The sequence below is a fragment of the Rousettus aegyptiacus genome, unplaced genomic scaffold (assembly GCF_014176215.1).
Source record: "Rousettus aegyptiacus isolate mRouAeg1 unplaced genomic scaffold, mRouAeg1.p scaffold_m13_p_9, whole genome shotgun sequence".
Lineage (NCBI taxonomy): Eukaryota > Metazoa > Chordata > Mammalia > Chiroptera > Pteropodidae > Rousettus > Rousettus aegyptiacus.
Window position 1 is genome coordinate 4,924,737 of NW_023416312.1, and position 21,973 is coordinate 4,946,709.

Below are 21,973 nucleotides of genomic sequence, written 5' to 3' on the forward strand. Positions count from 1 at the left end.
CTTGTGATCTTCAAGTTGTGATCTCCATTTTCACAAGTGGGGCCCTAAAGCTCTTCAATATTTTTGTTTACCAGAATTATTCATTTCATTTCTGCAAGTGTTTGGTAAGCAAATGTTCTGTAGCTCTTGCAAAATAATGTTGTAATACCTTATGGCATTAAGAGAAAAAAAATTAAAAGGCCAAAAACAAACACAAAAAATTAACTGAGCAGTTAAAAAATCTAAATCAGTAGCAGAAAGCTCAAATGTAAGTAACTAAGTGAACAGGGAGAATAAGGAAGCATAGTGGTGGAGAATGTTGTATAACGGGGCCAGGACTGGGGGAGGCACGTGGCATACAGGGCTGGAGTCTGTCTTTATTTTTAAATTTAAAATTTTGTTCATTGAGAAATTTTGAAATTAATTTTGATCTTAAAAAATCACTGCATTAAAATATTACTGATGCTTCCTCAAAAAGTTAAACAAAATTACCTTGTAACCCAGCAATTCCACTCCTGGGTATATACCCAAAAGAATTAAAAACAAAAAGAATTAAAAACAGGAACTCAAACATTTGCACATGAACGTTCATAACAGCACTATTCATAACAGTGGAAAGGTAGAAACGACCCAAATGTTCGTCAGCGGATGAACAGATAAACAAATCGTGGTAAATACATACAATGGAATTTTATTCAGCCATAAAAAGGAATGATATACAGATACATGCTACAACAAGAATGACTCTTGAAACCATGATGCTAAATGAAAAAAAGCCAGACACAAAAAGCTACACATTGCATTGCTGATTCCACTTATATGAAATATGCAGAAAAGGCAAATCATAAAAATAGAAAGGAGATTAGCAGTTGCCAGGGGCTGGGAGGTAGGAATGGGGAGTGACTGCCAATGGGGATGGGGATTTATTTTGGAGTGTTATGAACGTTTCGGAAGTTGATAGAGGTGGGGTCGCACAACACTGTGAATGTACCTAATGTCACTGAACTGATCACTTTAAAATGGTTAATTCTATGTTATGTGAATTTCACCTCAATTAAAAAATATATATATAACTGATCTTGATTCCTGAGTTTTTTTTATGCCCCCTTAAATTCTGTGCCTGAGCAAGAGCCTTACTTGCTACCCTCGGACCTGTTTAAATTTCCTTTTAACTAGAAATAAACAGGGTGAGAAATTGAAATAAGCTTGGGCCGCACTCAATTCTGTGGTTGAGTTCCAGGTAACAGGATGACTTATTTTTGACTTAAAATTAGTTATCGCATGTGCCCCGCCACCCTCCCCATACAGCATAATGAAGGCTCAGTTACTGGGATATTTGCTCACCATCTAGATAGACATCACCATACACCAGACACAACATGAACACACTTCTTCCCCAATGAGATTGTTGGGAAACGTTTAATCGGCTACAGAAATCTGAGAGAACCAAAGGCCACCTCTGGAGGAAAAAGAATGTGCCCCTTTGGTTCTGGTTCATGAAAGTACATATTATGAGATTCCCTTTGAGTCTGTACATCCCACGTTTGGTGAAGAAAAGGGTGATTCTTTATGTGTGATGATTTTTCCTGCTAGTTCCTTCATCTTGGCTTCAATTGCTTCATAGCCTTAAAACAAAACAAACAAACAAACAAAAAACAAGTATTAGCAACATCGGAACCTGAATAATATATCTTTAAAATACCTCCAGCTAATCTTTGCATCATTTTGATTTGCCTCTAAAGGCCTCCATGTTTGAGACAAACCTAAATAAATACAGATACGGTTTGCCCAGTGAACATGAATATTCGGCCTCTGAGTTAAATATGAAGAGAGTTGACATTGGAGCGATGAGCTCTTTACAAATTTTCCCACTAAAAGGGGCAGCTCATCCACTTGAAGGCCTGCCTTCACCCTAGGGTTGTCCCAGGCATTCTCAGCCTCTGAGCAGGAATGGATAAAGCTGGCCAGGCTGCTGAACTGTCTAATAAAGCCTAACAGAGCCACAGAGGAAATAAGCTGCCCTCAGAAGTCAAGCCAGTCTGTGGCATCTCAGGACAAAGAAATAAAATAAATCTGCTTTTCCTTTTCTGTGAGTGACCTAGACCAGGGGCCAGAAAACCGGTTTTATAAACAGAGCATTTTTACTGGGACGCAGCCATGCTCATTCAATTATGTATTGTCTGTGGCTGCTTTTCCTCTAAAATGGCAGTTGTGACAGAGATGGCAGGTCCCACGAAGCCTAAAATACTGCCTATCTGGCCCTTTATAGGGAAAGTTTGCTGATCCCTGACCTAAACTATTAGAACACCACTTCGGCCTCCAGGTATACAATTATAGGTGCGCTTATACGTTTATTTCTGGCCTCAAACAAACACAGCCCATTCTCCCCATGCTCACTGCTAATTGCTAGCTTTCTGGGGTGCATTCCTTTTCCAAAGGCACAGTCGGCTGTCAGTCTGGCTACCTTTGCCGGTCAAATAGAAGCAGGATCCCGCAGACGAGGCCAGCAGAGCTCCCTCCTAGACCAAGACAGCCTGTCTGTAAAACGAACAAAAACTTGGCGATTCCTTCTTACCCTCGTGGGTGGTCCCTTTTATTTCGAGTTGCGCCTTAGCTTCAGCTTATTTCCAACTCAGCTATCCTTGGCTCTGAAAAGCTGTCATCACTGGCATCACTGTATCTATCACTAGATCAAAAGAGGAACTAATTTAACAAGGTGTTAAGAAAAAAAACCCAGACAATTATCCCATTTACAATCCTAAACACTTCCCATAATGAACTCCCACTCAGAGACAATAAACACTAAGGGATGTTCTATTGTCACTCTCTACTCACCACGGGAAGATGTCAGCCGATCATGCGCAACACTCTCCTTTAGTCAGAGGAACTGATCAGTTGCTTTCATCTTAAATTGGAAGTAACTTATTCAAAAAATTCATAAAAGCATTTCCATTTAGATTACATTTGTAATCTTCTGAAGACCACTAATCATTTCCAAACTTCAGCAAAAGCCTTGAAAGCAGATCGTTCCCGACCCTCTTACCTACTGTCTCCTCTCTACTAGAGGTATTGTTAACAAATTAAGTTGAAAAGGAAGGCCTGGGCTGATGGACCCATTCATTTCCTGCGAATCTACTCCTGTCATACTAAATCGCAGTCCACCTGAGGCAAAGCATCACTCCGTCCTATTCCTGTGCTGATCTCAGTTTGTTCTCCAGAGCAATAACATAGCATAAAAAAATACCTGGACACTCAGAGTTTTCCCATCTCTTACCATTCTGACAACAACTGCTTCCTTTAGCAACACTAGACTAGACAACAGCAGGACTAGCTGCACATCGCTTGATTTGTGTCAGTCAAATGCTTTTCTTTTTGTTTAGTGGCAGGTTGGGTTTTGCCTCTGTGTTAGAAGACCACGGCAGCTCCCTAGATAACTCTACCACGGAGGAGGTGGTCGTCCATAGTCAGCGAACTCCACAGGGGCAGCGAACTTGCAGGTCATTCGAATTAAGACATGCATGCTGGCTCAAGACCCAGGAAACAGCCAGTAGTGCACATAAATATTAAATACATGCTCTAAACTTCCCTTGGAACACTATCCACTTCAGTTTCTATTTTCACTATGATTTATGGATCAGCAGCATGAGTTTCTCGATCTAACATTCTCACAGGTCCAAGGATTTGAGAGGTAATTTTACCACTATGCTATTTTCAAATTAGAAACTTTACAGGATGCTCCGACTACCTTGAGTCATAAAACATGACTGATTATTGACATAGATGTCGTCATGTTGGGGTCCCTAAGAAACACACCTTCTCCATGAGATAGCCCTGCCATTGTACATTTGCTCTAAGATGTGTGCTCAGTTTGGGATTCCTCTTGCTCGATTCCACATTAGTCAGCAGGTTAACCAATTCCACAAGAGTTCTACAGACCAATGGAGATGACATTGCCAGGAATTATCCTTCATGTGTGGCCCATCTCTACCGCTGGCCAAGTTTTTTCTGACTTGTAGCAATAGAAGTCTGAATTCCATAACAGATGAAAATCTACCTTTTTTTTCTTTTCTTTTCTTTTTTTTTTTTAAGGGAGGAGAGGGAACAATTGGAGAAACCTTATGCTGCAGGTTAGAAAACAAACACTTCTCTAAACATATTGAACACATATCAATAAACACATAAACAGAATAATACAAGACAACTTCACTCGCGTCCCTGACTTTTGGACAAAATACTGGAAAGGACAGGGGTGGGGGGTGGCTTAGAGTGTGGAGAGGAAGATAGAAGAAGATTCGGAATTGGCAGAAAAGACAAGATATGTTAGATAAACATATCAATCAACATATCCTTAAAAGCAATCAAGTAGAAGATACCTCCCAGTTAAATTTTAGTTCAGGAAAATCTCTTCTACTGTTACAAAAGAGTTTCCAATAAAGAAAATACGGGAATAACTGACGAATGTTTTTTAAAAACTGGCCCCCAGAGTGGATGTGTCCTTATCTACGCACTCCCACTACTACTCAGATGCAGACTCCTTCCTGGTTCTATGAAACATTTCCTGTTACAGAATTAGCAAAGGGGACTTGGAAATTGCACTGCACTCTCTATCTGAGAAAAAAAGGAAGTTCAAAGGTGTTCGAGCGATTTACTGGGCACACAGCTCATTCAAAGTGTGGCCAGAATCCCCATCGTGCTAATTAATCCAGGCCACAGGAACCAGTCTAAGCTTCACTGAGATGGGCTAGTGTTGCCTCTTGGGGCATGTCCCCTGACACTACAAGTGAGAAGGCCCAAATGGCGGAAGGAACTTTATTTCTTCAGCCTTCATATTGTATACCTGCTTCCTTCTCCACCTCTGAGCCTGGGAGAGAGCAGAGTAAGTTGATGGCTTCCCCCTCATACTCCTGGTTGTACTATTTATTGGCCATGTACCTATATACTGGTCATTTGGCTCCTGAGAGTCTAGAAATAGAAGCATGAATACCTACAACCTCACAAAATGTTACGAGGGCCAAAAGAGACTGTGTAAAGATGCTCTTTAAAATTATATAAAAATATAAGCTGTTGCTATGAATGGTGGTTACATATTCATAATATGGTATCTCTCAAAAAGTCATGGAAATATAAAGATGTCATGAAAACTGCCAAGTGTATGATTTTCAGAATTGTTTCCTGTACCAAGAGTAAATCCCTACCCACGTTAGCAAGTGGACCTGGGTGGGTCTGCTTTTAACCTAATGGCTCTCATTTCCTGTCTGATGGCCTGTCTGCCCCAAATTCTGCCAACACATCAAAATGGCGCAGTCTGAGTCCAACAAAGTGAGGCTTGGCTTGGGTTAACTCATCTCCACGCAAATGACTGGGTTCACTAATTTTCTTTTCTATGTGTCAGGGGTCAGGGGCAAGACAATTAAATAAACCATGACACTCAAAAACAGAATTATCAAAAGAGGCACTACTGCTAAAGTTGCTGATTTTACACATTCATGTGCCAATCAAAAACAACTGTTAGAAATCAGATGTGGATTGTCATCCACACACAGAACAGCAGTGGTTCCTGCACATTCAATAAAATGTGGGTGCCACTTTGTGACACGTGCGACTTAAGGGTTCATTTTTCTTTCACACACAATGTAAAGAAGTCTTACGATATACTTATCTGAGCATATTGTCACTTCATTCAAGAACTCTCAGCTCCATCTTAAGACTAACCTATCTTTAAACAGTCTTCTACACACACGCACACACACACCCCTTAGTTGGGAGAGTTATTAGATATTTGGGTCTTTCATGTTAAATTTTATGAAATGTCAAAGAATACAGACCCGGTCACGTGTGTCTTGTTATATTTGAGGAGGGGAAAGTTTTAAATCTGTACTGTCCAACATGGAAGCCAAATGCCACAGTAGCTATCTATATATTTAAATGAATTAAAATCAAAATTTAAAATTTCATTTCTCACTCAAACACATTGAGCCACACTTCAAGTGCTCAAAAGCCACATGTGACTGGTGACTGTTACATTGGATGATGCAGCTTATAAAATATTTCTATCATTGTAGAAACTTCTGTTGGATAGTGCTGATTTAAAAACAAATTGATAATAATTTTTAAAAACAAACCATAATCACCATGCAATGGTCCTCTTTGTCACTCCCTAAAAAAGTTTTTTTTTTTTTTTTTTAAAGGTCTGGCTATCTTCAGTTAGTAAGATCACGGCAAATCTCTCTCATGCATGCATGTGCGCCTCCCCCCTCAGATAATGGAAATATATATATATATTTTTAAGTTTTTCGCTGTGCTATTTCTTACAAGACAAAATCAAAATTACCAACAGCAAGGCATGGGAATCGCTATCCTTACAACCCTGGCTTGACTTACAAGACTGGACAGCAACAGTCTCTGCATGATTCTTTGACAAACAAAGGCTTGTCACAGTCAAGTTTGTTTGGCAAAGACTCCTGATTCCTAATAAATTTCCAATACAAGAAAACCTATATTCCAAGGTGCTAGGGCAAGGATATAGTAATGCCTCGTACATTCCATCTTTTACGCTACCCTGGGGGCAGCCATTAAACCATTTCTTCTCCATTGACAGGAAGAGGTGGTTGGAATTAAAAAAATTTTTAATGGCATACTTCGGATTCCCAGCATGCATGAGTTCCTACAATGCTCTATATCAACATCCATTTCATGTGGAAAAAGCATATTTTAAAACAGGTTGCCATGCACACAGTTTTCCCCAAAGCACTGTTACTACTGTACTTACTTCCTTCTCAAAGAGCCCCTGGAAGCCATAAAATATAAGAGCAATGGAATAAAAACTTAGTACGCTTTGAATGAGTTTTGCATTGAATAGCAAACAGTAGAATACAAGCCCAGCAGGGCATAAAGAACAGAGTAGTCTATATCACTATTAACTCTGTTCCTGGCTGCCACCACATCATCGGCACCGAAATGACCCATAATCAATAAAGAGGACCTTTTAACCAATACTTAATCCCCAAAGGTAGGTGTACTCAAATGTGGTTAGCAGTACTTTACCAAAGTCTCAAGGTATGGAGTTGGAGTCAAACAATCAGGAGCGGGGGTGGGAGGTGGGGAGCTGTTTAAAAAGATGTTTAAAAGGACTATTTAAAAAGAAAGCAAAAAAGAATCGTTGTTTTCCAGTTCACTTTTGCTTGAAATGTAACAAAGGGAGAAAAGTAGAATTTTCATATCACTTTCAGGTTTACAAAGCACCATCTCAACTGTTCTTCACAGCAACCCTAAAGGATGAAGATTCTGAGGTTTAGGAGGAAACACGGCAAAAATTACCCAGTAAGTGGCAAACTCTGAAATCAAATCCATAGCGCCCACTCCACTTGTCCATAGAAATAAAATATTTGCACCATATATTGCAAGAATGGCCCTTGGCGACATCAACCATGCATCTCAATGACATGAATGAATGAATGAATGAACGAACGAACGAACGAACAAGGCAAGGTGATTCCAAGTCTATAGTGCTGGAAAATGCACAGCAGATTCATGCAGGGGGAGAAAAGAGTCTTACTAGTCAAAGGCAAAGAGCCACTAGAGGGGAAATGAGTATGGCTTAGAGGAAGAAATACCACTCTATAATCAATGGAGGGGCCACTTCCTCCTCCCAGGCCCACTGTCAGTAACAACTGGGGTGAACTCGCACCCTAAAAGAATATGGGTCAGTACTCCCGCTCACGAAGCACTTCAGGAATGTATATCAAGAGCTAAGAGACCAGTGCCTGTGGAGGCCAAAGCATTAAAAACTCTCTGGGGAGATCAGGGGACTGCAAGTTGTTCCGAATGGATTTGTGTGCATTTAACCTGTAGTCAAGGGACATCACTGAGAGTTTCAAGCTCTGAGATAATGTAGGAAGATCATTCTGCCGGTGGAAGAAGGATTGAGAGGAGGAAAGCTGGAGGCATAGAGACAAGGTAGGAGGCTTTGCAGTAGGCAAGCAATGAAGGACACCGAACTAAGGTCAAATGAATAATAGCATCGTCATCATCACTTCCTGCTTAACTTCCTACTTCCCGTTTACTTTACTACCATAGACCAAGCATTGTGCCAACTGCTTTACATTTAGTACAAAACTTAATCTTCATTACTCCTGTGTGAAGTGGGTATTATTACCATTCCTTTTTTATAAAGAAACTGATGCACAGAAGAGTGAGGCCAATCTCACCTGCAGAGCCTGAGCACTGAGGCCAGGCCACAGCCCTTGCAGCATGGCAGACAATGGGGGGAGGGTGGTAGATTCCAATACCCAGATTCTCCAGGACCTGCTGACTATGAGAGATGGCGGGTGTGGGGAGGCGGGGGGAAAAGAACAATCCAGGCTTACTCATGGGAGTCCAGCCAGGTTTATGGATGATGTGGATGGTGGTACCATTGGCAAGATGCCTATCCTGATAGTGACAATCCCGGGAGCCTGGAAACTCCCCCAGGGTGAAAGAACAAGCTATAATGTGGCACTGCCCACACTGCTATGGCTGTGCACTGGCATGTCTGTGTCCTTCCTTAGCTGGGGGTCTGTATCTGAGGACATCTAGAAGGCTATTGGAGAGGGGGCTTTGGGGATATAAACAACAGGAAATGACATTCCAATTGGTATGTTGGAGCAGTTTTCCAGGAAGTGGGTCGACAGTTTTTGTCACATTCTGGGAAAATGATTTGTCAGTCCTCAAATGTAGAGAACCATTATACTACCTGATGAGTCCTCCAGGATGGGAAATGTGTTCTTATTCGACTAGTACTAGATTCGTGCCAGCACCGGGCTGTGATGAAGTAAACATTAATATACGTGGTGCGTTGATTGAATGCTGAAGTATGCAGCCATTAAACATTATGAGTGAGCATCATGCAACTTGGAAAAATGCACGTGCTTTTGTAATTAATGAGAATCACTGGTGATTCTCTAGCAACATGAATATCCTGTTTTCCACAACCTTTCATCCAATGGTTTTGGCATCTACTAATGATCCTTATTTGACTCAGTTATTACATTGGGAATTGCTTCCGCATTTTTAACCGACCTTTTAAAAAAATTTTCTGAGTATCATTATGGAATTTTTTAAGTAATGTGTTATAATCCAATACTGTCATTATTCTTTTGATGTTCAGATTGTCCAAAATAAGGCCAGCAGAAGCCCTATCAAACTGGCTTCTTTGGCCTTATACAAAACTTCCCCATTGGTTTTATTTATTTATTTTTAGCTCTTCCCTTAAGTCCAATACATTCCAGGCTCATCTTGTACTTTTCCTGACCCAGTCCTGGATTCAACCATTTCTTCCAGGAGCCCTAGTTTGTTTAAGTAACGGGTGGTATTTTAGAAACCAAAATAGAAGAAAATATTCCTTTAAAAAGAGATATCCGGTTACTATCTTAACCAGACGATTAACTTAGTATCATCCACAGAGGGACAGAAAAAGGAATGTTATGAGCTTTACGTGTCTCCTGATGTGCGTTATTCTTCCAAAAGAATGTGAACTATTCTTCCAAAAACGTCTAACCTGATTCTAATCATGAGAAAACGATCAGATGAATTCAGATAGTGGTCATTTCTACAAGACAACTGGCCTGGACTCTATAAAAGTCAATGAAAACATGGATGGACCTTAAGGGCATTGTGCTGAGTGAAATTAAGTCAGAGAAAGACCAATACCATATGATTTCACTTATATGTGGAATCTAAAAAAAACGAGTGAATAAACAAAACAAAACAGAAACAGACTCACCGATACAAAGAACAAGCAGATGGTTGCCAAAGGCGAGGTGGGTGGGTGGGTGAAATTAACAACAACAACAACAAAAGAATGAGTTGGGGGGAGTCAATGCTGAGAAAAACTTTGAAAAAAAGTGTTCTATCTAGATTTAAAAGAAGGAAGGAAACAATGTAGGAGTTTTGAAGAGTCACCCCCAAGATGTGCCTCTGTGGTATGTGGATTCTCTTGAGCTAAAGGCAACTGAAGCCCTGCAGGCTCATGAGAAACCTTCGCCTCTCCCTTAAAGAATTTAAATTAGGGTCCTGGCCCATAATAACAGTTGTCATCAGAAATAACTTTTTCTGACCTATCTGTAGGGCAGGGCAAACTTCTCTTTACTGAATAAATGCTCTTCTTACTGTCCTGTCATGACCGCCTCCTCTCTGAAGCTACAAGCCACCTTACCTCATCCTTAGCTCCCAATGCCTATGTACTTCATTTCTGTCTCTGAACCTCTCGTGGATGTGGGGTCTCTCTCATAGGGTATGTAATTAAATTTGGTTATTTTCTCTTGTGACTCTGTCTCATGCAGATTCAATTATCAGACCAGCCGAAAGAACCTTGAGGGCAGAGGACAGTGTCTTCCGCCCCTACAATAACCAAATGAGCTTTGAATGAACCACTGATTACATTTTTTATTTTTAAAAAAGCTAAAAAGACATTTGGGGCTAAATGGAGAAATTTAAATTTGGACTGGATATTAAGTGATACCATTGACTGTTAATTTTCTTAAGTGGGATGATGATATTGCAGTTATGTGAAAAAATGTCTTTAATTTTAGGAAACGTGTGATAAGTGTTTAGGGATGAAGTGTAATAATGTTTTGTAATTTAATACGAGTGGTTCAGAAGTAAGTTTACACGCAGAGAGAAGCAAATATTGTAAAATAGCAACAATTGATGAATCTACGTGAAAAGTATACAACTGTTCACTGTACTATTCTTTCACTTTTTCAGTAAGTTTGAAGGTTTTAAAAATAAAAGAGTTGGAGAAAAAGTACACATATACACATACACTCACTATTATGATTGCAACCATTAAAAGAGAATATGGATATAGAATAATGACTGGAAGAAAATATTCAAAAATGAACACAGCGCAGTCACTGTGTTAGGCTGGTGTATTTATGGGTCCTTTTTTATTTTCCAAATTTTCTGTAATGCTGCATCTAGAAGTCAACAGAAAACAAAACCTTCCCAGGCTGGAAGCCAGCATGTCGTTGAAAAGAAAAACCCAGATAGTCACCAAAGAGAACAGAGACAATGGTGAAGGAAATGAGTGTCTTCTCTCCCTGACTGCTGTCAGGGTTCAAAGACAAAAGTAGAGAGGGAAGGGTAAGCGCGAAGGAGAGAATGGACTTAAGATCCCAAGAGCACACACGAGACCAGGACATGGAACTGGATCTGAGTGTGTGCTTCCTTTAAGGACCCTCTGGCTATCAAGTAGTTTCAACTTTTGAGTTTGATCTGAAATAATCAAGCAAAATCAGTGAATCACCAAGTAACTTCCTTCCTGTTGTTTCTTCATCAATCTCCCTCTTGATTCACCACCAAAAGATAAGATTCCTCTGTGTAAGACAGAGTGTCTGGTTGGTGGAGACATGGAATCCAAGATCCTAAAATCTAGGATAAAATGCTACTCAAATGTCTAAGGTTCCAATTTTATACTTTAAAAACATGTTTCCCCAATGAGGTGCATTTCTGAAGGAGCTCCACTTAAGTCCTTGTTTTTCGACATAAAATGAGTACCACCTAAGCAAGAGAGTTTTACTCTGACCTGACAAATGGGCATGATAAATGCCAGCATCCTAAAAACCAGAAGTTGTTTCTAAACTTGGTGTATAGCGATTGTGCGTAAGAGCCTTGTGGGGCAGCACCGGAAACACACATGCTGAAAAACGACCTATGAACTTTAAACTCCGATCTGTCTTCTGTTTCCGGTTGCTTAAAATGGAATTCTGGACAGAGATTATGTGCTTGTTTCTAGATACTGAAGAACTCACAATAACAAGCACCTTTGTATGTTCCATTTAATATAAGTCTCCTAATTTTTTTTTCTTACAGTTACATGAAACGGTCTTACTCTATTACATTACATGCCACCAACACCATGCAAATTTGTGGTTATCTTTTATACATGGGACAAATTACGTTTAGACACCAAGGGAGAGATAACAGCAAAGAATGACAAAGATTTATTTAATGAACCATAATTTCCCACTGGATTTATTTATTTTAAAAATCATTTACTAGACTTGTGCAAAACAGTTAACACAGCAGGCCTGAGGCTGCTCTTTCTAGAAAGACCTGCTTGTGGGAGAACCTGGGAACTTAGCTTTCAGAATGTTTTCTCCATTACTAAGTAATACAGTCATTTCACTGGGCCTGGGCTGTCTGTACAAACAATGTGATTTATGTAAACACTTGCTTTCCTTCTGGGAGTCTGGAATTTGACTGGTTGCTAGGTAGAGAAAGCCTATGTGATCAGCCCCCAATAAAAACCCTGAACTCTGAGTCTCAGAGGGGCCTATCTGGGCATACACATCATACACGTATTGCTGTATTTTCACTGCTGGAGGGAAGATGAGATCTGTGTGACCTCTCACAGGAGAGAGAGAGAGAGAGACAGCATAGGAAACCTGCAAATAGATTTCTCCACTTACACTATCTTCTCTTACTGATCCAACTGTATACTTATTCTGTCACTGTAATACATTTTAGCCATGAACACAAGTATATTCTGATTCCTTTTAGTGAATCATTGAATATGTGGGTGGTCTTGAGGGACCCCCCCCAAAATAAGACTCTTAGTTTGATTTTGCATGTAATTTTTGAGTAGCTTATAAAAACCTAAAAAAATACTATCCTAAAACTATTATGTGTCTTGAACAGAGCACTAAAGTCTAAAACCAGGTGGAATGGTCTTTATAACTGTTGTCATTCCACACATAGTGGAGTAGCTGAGAATTTAGCTCATCAGCTCTAGATCTCAAAATAATATTCTGACTGTGACTTCCCAGGCACTAAAAGATCAATGTTCTCCACAAGGCATAATGCAGAGGTTACATCTCAGGTGAACTTGCTCGAAGCCAAGCATTTTTAACATTCTGGGCTTTAAACATGTTGGCTACACATGTGCCACACAGTTAAATGTCATCAGCCAATTACTTGGAAAGAAAGTCATTATTTTAGTGTTCATATTCCTTGTCACGTTTGTTTAGGGTTGATTATAGACAGTAATCTTATTTGACAGAAATACAGTCCCAAATCAACTCACATTAGAGCCTGGACATCAAAGTCATCATTGGCTTTTCAATGCTCACTAATGCCATGAAGCCGGGCAGAGTAGAGTTGAAGTACAAAGTTCCTCTGGAATCGTGGTGTCTGTCACTGGATTAATTCATGGTCACCATTCTTGGTTGAAAACCCCCCGCAAGGTATCAAGACTAGACTAGACTATACTCATCCTCCCCTGCTATGTACATTTATTACTTTAATGGGTAATAAAAATCCCACATGTGCTAGGGAGCCAGGGAGACAAAGATAAATAAGATGCTGGCAGCTCTTAAGGAAGGCGCCAGTGTGTGACTGATACATAGGAATTCTCTGACAACCGTGGAAGCCTGCTGGTCAGTTATAATTCCAGATCAGAGTTTTGTTAAGAGGTCTTTTCTTCTCTCCGAGATATACTGCGTCTTGCTCAGGAGTCACTAGCAAGCAGTCACTATTCTCTGAAACCACCAGCCCCCACGCAAGAATCGGCAGGCGATCCATATATTAGTTGATGCTTGCGGACAACCAGACAATTATTTGCAAATTAGTAACTGTGAGTTATTTTTTGAGCCATCTAACTTGCTCCTTTCCCGTGAGAGCACCTGAAATAACAGAGACAATAAAGTGGCTCACAGCACACATCCAACACCAGAAACCAGTGGAATTTCCCATCTGCTGCGTAAGCCATGCAGCCTCAGAACACGGGAATGTCATCTTTGTACAAAGTCTTATGCAGAACCCCGCCGCATGAACCAGATAAAGTGGAGCTGCTCGGCTGCAGCGGGGAAGAGCCTGGAGCCCCTCAGCCTGCTCCTCACGGCAGGCAGACTCCAGCTCCACATGGCACAGCGTGCAAACCAGTGCACTGGTTCAAGAGTGCAAGGAGTGATTATAATTCAGTAAGATGCCTGACATGCAAAATATAAGAAAGCTGTTCTCGTATGAACATCCAGTTAAAAGAAATGCTAGGGAGCCGTGAGCTTCCCCTAGCGGGTAATGTCGCGAATAAGCAGGCTTGCATAACACAAGCACACGCATACGCACCATGCACTGATCCCAGCAGTTCGCAATTGCAGTATCGCCACGGTTGTTTGCTAGGATGAGGGTTGGCAATGGTAAGCTTCTAAACGACATATAACCAGTTATAATGGTACTAGCGCATACTTAGTCTATAATTCTGGCTAGTTCCTTCCACTTTTAAAGTTATTATATAAGATGTTCTTGGATGAGAATACAAATGCTCAACCAACTAATATATAAATGTAAAAAATTTACAAAAATCCTTAAAGGATTTTTTATTCAAGCCGGATTTTAAAAATTGTTGTACAATTCATCTGGAAGAGCAGCAAAATAACTTTAAAAACGTTAATAATAGGAGTAGGGTAGATAAAGGCTTGATTTACAATAACGCTATGATAATAAAAACAGTTGTAAGGGCTCCGAAAGAGGAGATGAAATCATCAATGGAACAAAACAGAAAACTCTGAAACAAACCTAAATTACTCAACTTACTAGCAATTGGTGGCGGGAGGGAGCCAGATCCCTACCTCACACACTATACCAAAAATAAAGTTCATCTAGATTATAGATTTTAACTACTGTATAAAATTGAAACCATTAAAGTGCTAATGGAAAACAAATGGGTTCTTATTTGTATAACCATTTGATAAAAAAAAGACCTTAAAGGTAGAATCCATAAAAATAAAAGATTTGACTACATAAATTCAAAACTATACATAAATAAGGACTATTAAAACTATTAAAGTCCTTATTTAAAACTCTTCAAGGAAAATAAAAACCACTGACAACTTAGGGGAAAACAGAATCACTCTGAAAAAATATTTGCAACCTAACAACTGATTCATGTCCTTTAAGGGGCTTACTGACCATTAAGAAAAAAGATATACTAGCAAAAGAAAAAAAACAGGGCAAAGTACATGAACAGGCTATTCATAAAACAAAGAGCCAGTAAATATACAAAATATCTATATATATTTATTAATCAAAGAGTCCACAAAAGAAAATCCTATTTTCACTTATCAAAATGCTGAAAATTTCTAAAACAATGCCCAGCGTTAGCATGATTTGGACAACTGATACATTACTGTTGTATATGTGATTAAATCATTTTTATTAAGAGCAAAAGTCACAATCGTTAAGAAGGAAAAAAAAATCATTCTTCACTTAAAAAAAAAATCCTACAATGATATTAAACTTTATGAGAAACCTAAGATGCTCACGACTGCATCTTGGGTCATTGCTAAGAGCAGTTAGCTGGTTACCTGGAGGACAGCTTGCATCCTTGTTGCAGGTAGGCATTCAGATTCCCCGTTGCTGCAAGTAACAACCCCAAATATGGAGGGGAAGGCTTCATCGGCCTAGAAGAAAACTCAGGATGGAATTGGACACCAACAAAATAAGGGTGATCTGAAATGAGAACAACCATGATGCAATTGAAACAAACACGAGAAATACTTCAAAGGTCTCATCTTTGAATCAGACACTCATTTAATGGTGACATGATTATTTAACTTATTATCATCATAGCCGGTTACTTTCACAATCCATCTTCACAGTAGAATTTCAATGTGCAAAAACACATCTCACTTAATGAGAGGTCCAACATTTTATTTGTGGGAGGTGTCAGAGAGAACAAAGCAAAAATTTTTGAGTGGCAAGACAAAGTCTGCTTTCCTAAAATCTGCCCGTGTTTTGAAGGCCTTTCGGACTTATGCTGGCTCCATTTCCATGGCTTCCCTCACACCTGAAGCTAACTGTAGGTCATTCTTTCTTAGATGGCTTCAGTCCACTTCCTACAAGGTTTCCTTTCCCATGGTAAGGGTCCTCTGGGAATGCAGCAAGTGCAAATGTTTTCCTAGTTGCAACTTTAAGTAGGGTATCAATCATAGTTAGCACCACGAAACTGAACTCATATATCAGCCTATGGCAACTTATCCCTTGTGACAAAGGGTCTCTGAATGACAAAAGGATGGCCTTTCAACATGTTAAGGGTGGTTATGGCTCAGGCTGGCAAGAGTTAAAGGGTTTTTTTTAAATTTTTTCTTCCTCATATTTTTCTGTATCATGTTAACCTGTATAATGAGCAAATATTACTTATATTATGGGAGGGGGGAGAATTAAGTCATTTTCATACTGAGGGTTTAAGAAGCCCCTATATGAGCAATTAAAGTTCTACTAGATATAATAGAAAGAGAAAGGTAGCTTTTCTCGGCTACTTTTAATAGGAATCCCTTGTTTCATGATGGCAAGAATTAAAGAGGCGACATTTCCAAATCTGGGTAGAAATTTTCTAAGATTAAAAATTCCTCTCCCTCTTGGAACTCTCAAAAACTATATATTTTTTTTTCCGGGTTTGGAAGCAACTCCTAATTAGAGATTGGGCAGCTCTCTAATCCCATAATTATTATAGTACAGAGACCATGGTCAGTGTGCTGTATTCCCTACTTTAAAAATCATTTAAATTGGAATATATAAAAGATTGAAGATGATCAAATATAAGTTTCATATGAGGGAGTAAATAACTTTAAAGTTTTCAAGGAGATGCTTTATCAAACGATTTGAAAATTTAGCATGCAACTCAAAATCACAAATCCCCATCACTTCATACTGGAGAACTAAAGCTACTGTACAGTAGTGAGGACATGATGATTAGCTAGAAGTGTCCACTCCTCTAAGGTTTTCATCTAAAGCTTTGCTATAGCCCCTAGCCACATGTGTCTATTTAAATTCATTCAAATTAACTGAGCATGTTTCAAGCACTCAATAGCTACAAATGGTTAGTGACTACCATATTGAACAGAGCAGAATATTCCATCATTGCAGCAAGTTCTATCGCAAAGCTCTGAGTCCAGAAAAATCCAGTGCAGAAATCCTCTACATCAGTGGTCTCCAACCTTTTTGGCCCCAGGGACTGACTGGTGCTCATATGAGAATCTAAGGCCTGATGATCTGAGGTGGAGCTGAGGTGGTGATGCCGGCACTGGGGAGTGGCTGCAAATGCAGATGAAGCTTAGCTCACTTGCCCACTGTTCACCTTTTGCTGTGCGGCCCGGTTCCTAACAGGCTACGGACCAGTACCGATCCACTCTATATTACATCTAGGAAGAAACCTCCTTGAATTAGAAGGACACGCAAGAATGAAAGCTAGGTGACGGAAATGCCAACTTCTCTCAGGAATGTGTCTGCTCAGGAAAAGTAGAAGAGAAACCATCCACACTTGGAAAAGAAACTAAGCAATGTAGCTTTAAATTTAAGATGCAATGACTCTTACAGCACAGCATCCAGGGATGTCTTTGAAAGAGGCAGACAGTTATGTTTTTGTACCGCTACAGACGGAAGATGAGCAATGGATCATGGCATGGCCAGGGACAGAATATTTGAATGAATGGATCATTGCTCTAAATCATTTTATCGAAAAAAAAAAAAAAAAATCCCCTGTGCCAATATGATAAAAGAAACTACATAAAGTTTTTATTTTGATGACATTCTATCAGTCAAATGAAGTATCTTTTTAAATTAATTACTTAAATTGAAGAAATTATTTAATTTTTTTTCTTTTTTTTTCCCCTGTCTACTCCCCCCTCCCCCCCTCCCTTTCCCCCTCTTCCCCTTTGGTAGCCACTAAAGTATCTTTTGAATAATGCTTTTAATTGCTTTGAACCAAATTCTGACATGTACTAATCCCAAGTTTTGTTGTTCCTTTTAGAATTCCTTTAGAAATGTAGAGATTTGTGGATATGCTTCTAAGGGGTAGATAAGGCCCAAATCTCCTGCAGAATTTTCCTTAAGAAAATGAATTCCCTTGCAGTCAGCTTTTAAAAATTGCAAGGTTTTACAGTGGCTCTCATTTCCTCTCCAACCCACACGAAATTTGAAAGTGTCAATGGGAATCTTAATCCTTGTGATGAAAGAGGCTTCTAATATTTGCTGACAATAATGAGAGCCAAGAGAATTAACTAAGAATAAGTACCTGAACCAAGTAAACAGATAGGAAAATCTGCTTAAGAAATTCTCTGCCCTCTCACATGCCAGAAAGACTTAAGAGACTTCAACTATAGGAATCCTAAATGAAGGGCATTTCCATGAGAAAGACGATACAAAATGAATCTTCATATTTTAATTTAAAACTTTAGCATGTTTTGCTAATCCTAAATGGTATATCCAGCGAAAACAAAGGAACAGTAAAATTGTACAGGAGTGGTGGCAAAAGGAGGCAATGACCTGACGTGGCTCCAGCCCCACCAGGTACAGGCTGGACAATCCTGGGTGGCTTTAAATTCTTTGCACTCAAGTCTCCTCCCTCCGTAAGGTGAAAATAATATCATCTGCTTTGTAAGTTCCTTAAGGCAAGTGGGGTCCCCAGCGAAGGGTCTAGTGAGAAGCATGTACTGAGCAAACAAGGTCCTTCTTTCAAGGTCAGTTAATATGCTACTGCATTCAAAGAAGCCTTTTCCTAAGGAATGCAGTTAGCATTAATACATTGCTAGGTGGAGGGCCAGGGGAGGGAAGGAGCAATTAGGGGGACTGTTTTATGAACTATATAGATGCCTAACCAATGTACTAAATACTTGAAACTAATGAAAATAAATAAATGAATTTTTTTTTTTTTTTAACAAAAGAAGCCTTTTCCAACTTCAATTCTCCTCCATGCTTGGGATTCCTGAAGTATCTGAACAGGTTAGAGATGGAAAGGGAAAGGGACAGAGAGAAGGAATTTGAAGCAGAGGATAGCGACGGGGCTAAGATGGAAAATGAAGTAGGAAAGTTAGAAGAAGAGTAAGCAGTCCAAAATATCTGGAGCCTAAAGTATACAGGCTGGAAAAGTAGGTTCTAGAAAATCATGCTACTGATTTTAGAGTACCCTATATATAGTAAGCATTCAATAAGTGAGTGGTTTATCCAACAAATTAGTGTCACATGCATTGCACAGAGCCCTGTCTTCATTAAAAGTCACCACGTACTGGATCTAGAGTGATACAGAGGGGAACGTAATCCCAAACACCGTCTTTCTGTCTTTTTTTCCAGAGATGGAATCTATAGGACTTGACAACTGATTACAAGCTGGGGGTATGAAAGAGGGAAAGAGCTAAATAAGGTCAATTTCAAGACTGAGGGTCTAGAACAGTGGTTCCCGATGAGAAGCAAATGTGCCCCCTTGGGGACATCTGGCAACGTCTGGAGATGTCTTAGAGTGTCTCAACATGGGCGGAGGGGTGCTATTGGTGTTCAGTGTGTGGAGACCAGGGATGCTGCCAGGGTACTATGCACAGGAGAGCACCCACCACAAAGAATTATCCTGCTCCAAACATCAATGGGAAGGGGGGGGGGGAGGGCGGCGTGAGAAACGCTGGACATGGAGGCTGACGCTGCCTTAACAGAAGCAGTCAAGGGAACGTACAGTCTGGAGGGCATGTAAATTCAGTTTCGAATAAGTTCCGCTGGAAGTGCTAGGAGAATATCTAGATAGACAAACAGGTCAAGCAAGCACTTGAAAACATTAAATTCAAGTAGGTTAAATGATGTCCATATGTATGGGTCTAGAACAGGGTTTGGTGAACGTATCTGTAAAGGGCCGAATAGGAAATAATGTTAGGCTTTGAAGACCATAAAGTCTCTTTCCCAACTACTCACCACTGCCACCGTAGCATGAAAGCAGCATCGACAATACACAAATGAATATGACTGTGTTCCAATAGAACTATTTATGGATACTAAAATGTCATATAATTTTCACATGACAAAAATCCTATAATGTGTTTTTTAACCATTTAAAAAATATATAAAATGTAAAAGCCATTGTTAGAACACCACCTATACAAACAGTAGTCAGCAGGCTAAGCCTGGCCCACAGGACACAGTCTGCCAGCCCCTGGGCGAGAATGTCAAGAGAAAGAGCCGGGGCCAGCAGTCAGCGTTGGGCATACCATGTCTTTGCAGCTCTGAATGAGAACACTGTCTTCTGTCTCATCAGTAATACACGTATGGTCTGTGCCTATGCCCCCGAGGGTGTCCCAGCTCAGCCACAAACAACTACTTCAGTGATCATCTTCAACGGAAGCCCAGTCCTTTCGTGTTTGGTCTCACTAAGAACGTCCCTGAGTGCAGTGAGTGGTGTTCAAAAGTTGAATGACTGGCCCATGCTTGACCGTGGAGCATGAACAACAGTGACAGGCGGATGTCGGGTGGCATGTGGGGCCGAGTCCCACAGGTGACAGGCACCAGCCCCAGTCATCAGTAGTGAGGAGGGCACTGGGCCATTCTTCCTACAAGGAGGGAGAAAGCAGAGCGCCACCCAACAGTGAGCTGCTCGCCTTTCCCAGAGCACCTAACCAAGAGGCTGCCAACAAGAGAAGGGGCGGGGATGGTAAGGGAGCGTACTCCTGGTAGGACTGGTACGATCAGAACAATACATCATTTTATGGTAGCTTCACACTAACGGGCCCAAATGATTAGGATCACAGGACGTCTGTATCTCTCATGCCCTTTACACTTAGTCATATTACATATATATTTAGTTGATTGATTTCAAAGAAGAGAGGGAGAGAAAGAGAACAAAATGTGTCTCGAGTCATAGCTGCATGTGTCTATGCTCAACAAAAAGACGTTAGCTCACCATACAATTTTTTGAAAATCAAGAGCCCACTTACTTGCCAGTTCAATGATTTCCATCCTCTCCCCATCCACATCCTGACCTACAAAACTTAAGTCACTCTGCTCAAATTGGTTGATCAACTTAGGGTTCACCTGGAAAAAACAAGAAATTATGTGTCTTTGGGTAGCAAAGCAATACAGAACATGTCAGTTATTAAAGGGTCCTCCATCAACTAGGTGGGTTTTCCATTTCAGTGAAGCTCTAACTCAGTGGTCCCCAACCTTTTTGGCACAGGGACCGGTGCTCCTATGAGAATCTAATGCCTGATGGTCTTAGGTGGAGCTGAGGTGGTGATGCCAGCGCTGGGGGAGTGGCTACAAATACAGATGGAATTTCAGTTGTCTGCCTGCCACTTACCTCCTGCTGTTCAGCCTAGTTCCTAACAGGCCATGGACCGCTCCTGGTCCACGGCCCAGGGATTGGGGACCCCTGCTCTAACTAGTAGCTCATTTCTATATTCAACCACCAAAGTCTATTTTTAAACTCATGATGAACCTGAGAAATACTCTAATCACACTTAAATCTGGGAGGCCCATCTTCTCTCATCCAAAGATGAAATTCAAAAAGTAGGACTATGTGACACAGACATTCTGACTTGAGACATGAAGCTATTTATAGCTATCCCCAGAGTTGCTTCCTGCCTTGAGTTATGTGTAAAATTAACTATCTCTCCCCAAATCACAAATCAGGTTGACAATTGAAACTATCTTATTTCCCTTGTGACTAACCCCAATGCTTCCTTTATATACAGTTACATAAAACCTCTACAGAGAAACTTGGAGCAAGTTTTCTACTAAAATACTGGTTATAGACAACTTGATGACCTGGCTCACGGTCCCTTCTCTCTTATCTCATTGCTAGCTTTTCCTCAAACTTTTCAGCCTCCCCTTCACAGAAAGCACTTTCTCACCTAAAATCAAAGTGGGTTCCCAATTGTCCTGTTCAATCTTAACCACGAATGTTTTTTTTTTTTTTAACATTAGGCTAGTTTTCATAATTTGTAACTCTTTCCTTTTTTAAAAGCTTTATTGAGATATAATTCATATACCAGATACTTCACCCACTGAAAGTGTACAACTCTATTGTTTTTAGTATATTCACATAGGATTTCAACTGTTGCCACAATCAACCCAAAACTACACCCTGTTACCCTCTAACCATCACTCCCCCAACTCCCCTCCTGAACCCCACCTGAGCCCTAGCAACCACCAGTCAACATTCTATCTTGTTAGCTTTGCTTATTCTGGGCACTTCCTGTTAATG

The 21,973-nt window shown here is 40.2% G+C and overlaps 1 protein-coding gene across 9 annotated transcripts in view; it reads right to left on the bottom strand.

Annotated features, from left to right (window-relative positions):
• Positions 1 to 649: 649 nt before the first annotated feature.
• Positions 650 to 21,973, bottom strand: part of CTPS2 (CTP synthase 2) — an 87,224-nt gene continuing 65,900 nt past the window's right edge. For 5 of the 9 annotated variants that reach the window (XM_036226609.1, XM_036226608.1, XM_036226606.1 and 2 more), the window contains 5 exons: positions 20,706 to 20,802; positions 15,321 to 15,465; positions 14,083 to 14,132; positions 2,555 to 2,665; positions 650 to 1,604 (listed from right to left, as the gene is read on the bottom strand). In XM_036226609.1, the coding sequence (XP_036082502.1) occupies positions 2,616 to 2,665; positions 14,083 to 14,132; positions 15,321 to 15,465; positions 20,706 to 20,802 (342 nt within the window). In that variant the 3' untranslated portion in view covers positions 650 to 1,604; positions 2,555 to 2,615. The other 4 variants (XM_016118707.2, XM_016118674.2, XM_016118700.2 and 1 more) reach the window with 2 other exon arrangements.